This window comes from Dendrobium catenatum, unplaced genomic scaffold (genome assembly GCF_001605985.2).
Source record: "Dendrobium catenatum unplaced genomic scaffold, ASM160598v2 fragScaff_scaffold_1063, whole genome shotgun sequence".
NCBI lineage: Eukaryota > Viridiplantae > Streptophyta > Magnoliopsida > Asparagales > Orchidaceae > Dendrobium > Dendrobium catenatum.
The window spans coordinates 189980-194539 of NW_021319525.1; the positions used below are offsets into that span (position 1 = coordinate 189980).

Genomic DNA, 4560 nt, shown 5'->3' on the forward strand with positions numbered 1-4560 from the left:
AATTGTCAAAGCAGTAATCATATTCCACAATAATATGCAATCTAAGATAACTAATAGCTTTCTTAAATCTATTAAGGCAAATAATCGCTAATGTATCATGAATACATCTTTGTCAGGCCAAAAAAAAAACCAAGATAGAATCTAAACACAACGTAGGTGTCATAGTGCGAGAAAAATATACCCTGGGCTTGCCCTGAAGTACGGTCGACTTCAGCATTGAGGCTTGGCTAGCATCCAAAAGTGGCTACATTCTCTCCGATCTCTGCTTGAAATATTGTTCAATAAAATGAGCAACACAGTTATGCATCAGTGCTCGCAAATGAGCTATTACACGTTTCATGGAAGAAAATTTCCTTTTAAAAATCTACAATGGATATTCACCCTAAGCAGCATACCTTCATTGATCCATCATAAAGGGAAATCCCTTGCAAAGGTACTTCAATCGCTCCCTCATTATAGGCTTTGTAGCCTAGTGCATTTGCATGTTGTGGGATAATTTTTGTCGCATTTAATTGGATCACATTACCAACAATCCCCATTTGCAGAGCTCATTTAGAAGATGAGCTTCATCTCTCCTTTGTTTTGTTGTTTTGTTGTTGTTGTTTGTTGTTGTTGTTGATGTTGCTGCTGCTGCTGCTGCTGTTGTTGTTGAGCATGCCTCTGCAGCATAAGTTGTTGCATTTGAACTTGTTGTTGCTGCTGCGGCGTTGGCAAAGATTGTTGTGGCTGCTGTTGTTGTTGCTCCCTAGCTTTCATTGATTGAGTCTAACAAGGAGCATAATCAATCATTCTTTACGAGCATAAAAAAGGAAGGGAAAAAGTGGATGAGCACAAATAAATCAACCAAATCTTCAAGAGGAAGCCAGTGCATACCAATTCTATATTCTATAGCATGGAAAGGATATTTGGATGTGTCCATGAAGATATTAATTAATGAAGAAAAAGAACATTAGCTCATTTAGTTTTGTTTGCAATAATCTACAGTAGTGTAGCAGGTAATTGAAGGAACAGATAAAAACTATCAATCCAATTGTATATAAAGCATTTAAATATATTGGAAGCCTAATTCGTCAGCTAACTAAAAGAATCTACCACACAAATTTCTTGACACAACTGTTCCCAACCATAATTTTCTCATTAAATCTCATTGTAACATGGGGTTTAAAAACCAAACCGTATTATGGCTTACAAATCTATATTGGAGGATGAAAGTTGAATGTTAAACAAACGAGCCAGCAGACTCCCATGAAAAAATATATATATATATATGCTATCTTCATGCAAAAACAATAAAGTTTGAAAGGCCGACAAAAATTTCCCGCATAAATGTTTCCCAAGTATGTAGAGATACAGGTGCTACCATAAATCTAATAATGCCCAACTTAATATTCAACTAAATGAATTTGAAAATAGGAACAATGAGCTTATTAATTGGTTAAATAATTACGGATCAAATACACCGTTCCAACTTCATTAGAAAAAAATTCTTTGAAACTATGCAAAAAAATACACTAAAAAAGCTGGAAAGTTTTTTTTTTAATGGCTTGGTGTGCATGCCCCACGCACTAATCTGAATCATCCTCATAAAGCAACAAAAATCTCAGTCTATAGCCTTGTATGTACAACTGAACAATGCCAAATCACCTATTAGCTAACAATGGTTCGGTTAATCAAACATGAGCAAGATGCATGCACTCATGAATCTTCAAGGCAATATAAGGCTTCTTCCTTCATGTCGGCCACCTCCATCGGTTGTAACTGGTCAATCTAATCAGTCACTCGAGCAAATTAGCTGATGACGTGGCTGTTAGCCCAAATCTACCAGTACAGGAGCACCCTCAATCCCACAGAGACTACAGCAAGGATGGGTACAGAAGGTGCCATAGTAGCCCATATGAGTCACCACAGCTATAGAAGCTATATGGGTCACTACAATGGGGCTGCAAGCGCAACTTTAGCTACACAAAGCATAACTAAAGCAACATGCAGCCTCATGGGCTTCCTATAATAGCAATGGTACCCTCCAAACATACAATTTTGGGAAGCTAGCTTTTCCAACAAGAGTGCTAATGGCATGCAATGCTAACAACAACCATATCAATTCAACAATGCAACAGCTCGTCTTCCAAAGAGCCCCAAAGAAATTACAAATAAAGAGGAATGCAGCCCATGAAATACAATTGCAGTGGTTGAGACTTGAGATGCTCCCACTAGAAAATTAAATTAAGGAGGAATAAACTCCATTACTCACAGAACACAGAACAGAACATTAACACCAGTGCACTATCCAGAAGTGACTTTATGATTTCTTAAGTAAATGAGAAAAAATGGGCAGTAACACTCTTTTACACAAGTTGAGGATACGAATACAAGCCATCAACAGGCTGCTCACATAACAATGTAAACATTTAAAATTATATATAAAAAAGGGAAAAATACATACTTCAATATATGATGCAGCGACATCAGAATGCTTCTCATTCGTCCTTGCAATGAAAATATCCCAAAAAACCGACCACCATTCAAAGAGAAAACCACCAGGGGCATCGATTGCTGAAAACTCACCACGTTCCACAATTAGAAAAATACCAACAGAGTAATTACAAACAGTTCAAAGTTAAATCAACCGAAAGGACTAAAAATGAGATTACTTCCTCTTCTACATACCAACAGGATCCGAAGAGACCTTCCTTTCAGCTTGAAAAGCTTTTGCAGAGGTTTGCAAGTTTCTTTTGACCAAATAATCATAAATATACACGTCCAACCTGTTCCGGACGTTAAACTTTAAAAATAAATAAATTTGAAAAAAAAAAAGCTAAGTTTAAAACCAGATTACCTAAAAATAGAAAAATAATAAATTAACCACCAAGATAGTACAGAAGTGTAAGCTTAATAATGGGCGGAAGATTTTATTACAGGCACAAATAAAATGACAAACTCAATTCCAGTACAAATGATAGCTGAAGAACAGAATGTGATGCCCTAACAGCAAAGACAGAGCTCCAAATAAATCAAACAATTCAGTATTCACACACAAAGGGGCAACCAAAAAGCAGAAAGGAACAACGGCTTAACATGTTACCACGATAAAAAACCTAAAACAAAACATTCAAGAAACTTTTTTTTTTTAAGTTCAAAAACAACAATGTCAACTCAACTAAAACGGCTCAACTCAAAAGCTTCCCCAATTTTTTTTTCGAATCCCTATCGCAGCTGAAATCCCTAAAAACCCTAACCGTAAAAATTGAACCAATATGAACCGAAGCCCGAAATAACATCTTAAGCAAATACAAAAAAGCAACCAACACCAAGTAGCAACCAACCAAAATTAAATTTTTAAACAAAAAAATGGGCAAAGGGCAAGAGCTCACATTTTATCAGCTTCCCAATTGGTCTGCGACATGATTCCACCCAAAGCAGCAGAAAAATAAATAATTTCTCCTGCCTCTTCTTCCTCCTTCCGCTTCTTCAGCCAAAACAATATAACCTCAAATCCCCAACTTACAACCTCAAATCAAACGCCGCGAACAACATCAACTCCCTTAACCAACCTCCAAAAAGATCCTTGTTAATCCCCTGATAACAATCCGCCGAAACCCGAAAGTCGACCTCTAAGGTCCGCTTTTTTAAATAAAGCAAAAGAACAGCGAAAAGGATGGAAACAAGAAGCAAGGGAGACACAGGAAGAGAAAGGCGAAACAGCTAATGCGACGAAAAAGAAGCGGAGAGGAAGCAAAAAAAAAAATCTATCCGGTCTACAAAAGGACAGCCCGATCTTTGCTGCCCGTAATTACCCTCAAGGGCAGCTTAAATTCTCTTCCGTTATTTACCTGGCGTTACCGTTTTTGTAGATAGAGATTTTGCCACGTAAACGGTCATTTTCTTTGGTCACCATGTCTGGTAGGCGGGCCAATTTGGTCTAGCTATCTTTTTTTTTTTCCTAATTACTTTCCCAAAATTTTTTAATTATTACGTATATGAGGGGGAATTAATCAGTTCGCAAAAAATAAGTATTCATCTAAATAATAATCTAAAAATTTGCATTAGCATATTTCAATCATTTTTTATAAGTTTTTTTTTCTTCACCTATCTATCTTCTTCAATAAAAGAGATAGAGCATCCTTTCTTTGTGTTGAAATAAATCATCTGTTTGAGCTGGCAGCAAATTTTATTAAAATAATTTTATAAATATTATTTTTATCGGACAATTGTTCCCTTCTTTTACGAGAGAGAATTAGAGCTTTCATAAGAGGACTAGGCTTTGATATTCGTCAACGGTATTCAACTCTTGCCAACAGCCACCATGCATAAGATGGCCGGACTTTCGACGGCATGCTTTGATCGTTGCCGAGGATATTCGCATGTTGCTAATAGTCATCTTGCGTAAGAGGATCAGATTTTGATCACTAATCAACTCTTGTCGAAAAACTTTTTCCTCCTTGTTTATGGGGGAGAACTGAGGCTTGCATAAGAGGGTAGGTTTTTATCAATCAAACAAAATTTTTATAAATCATCACATTAATAAATCTATAACCACTGAAAGCAACTAATAATCATATA

General features: G+C 36.4%; 1 protein-coding gene across 1 annotated transcript; it reads right to left on the minus strand.

Moving 5' to 3' along the window:
- Positions 1-552: 552 nt before the first annotated feature.
- On the minus strand, positions 553-3764 carry LOC110095179 (transcriptional corepressor LEUNIG). Its single transcript, XM_020820610.2, has 4 exons — positions 3372-3764; positions 2668-2765; positions 2444-2553; positions 553-765 (listed from the first exon to the last, which is right to left on the minus strand). The coding sequence occupies exons 1-4, from the start codon at positions 3401-3403 to the stop codon at positions 553-555; spliced, it is 453 nt and encodes a 150-aa protein (XP_020676269.2). The 5' UTR covers positions 3404-3764.
- Between the last annotated feature and the right edge of the window lie 796 nt (positions 3765-4560).

Excerpts from the sequence above, each read along its gene's own strand:
- LOC110095179 (XM_020820610.2), bottom strand. The coding sequence starts at position 3,403 with ATGTCGCAGACCAATTGGGAAGCTGATAAAAT. Across the intron at positions 2,766-3,371 it reads AATTGGGAAGCTGATAAAAT|GTTGGACGTGTATATTTATG; the intron begins GTGAGCTCTTGC and ends CGTCCGGAACAG. Across the intron at positions 2,554-2,667 it reads GGTCTCTTCGGATCCTGTTG|CAATCGATGCCCCTGGTGGT; the intron begins GTATGTAGAAGA and ends GTGAGTTTTCAG.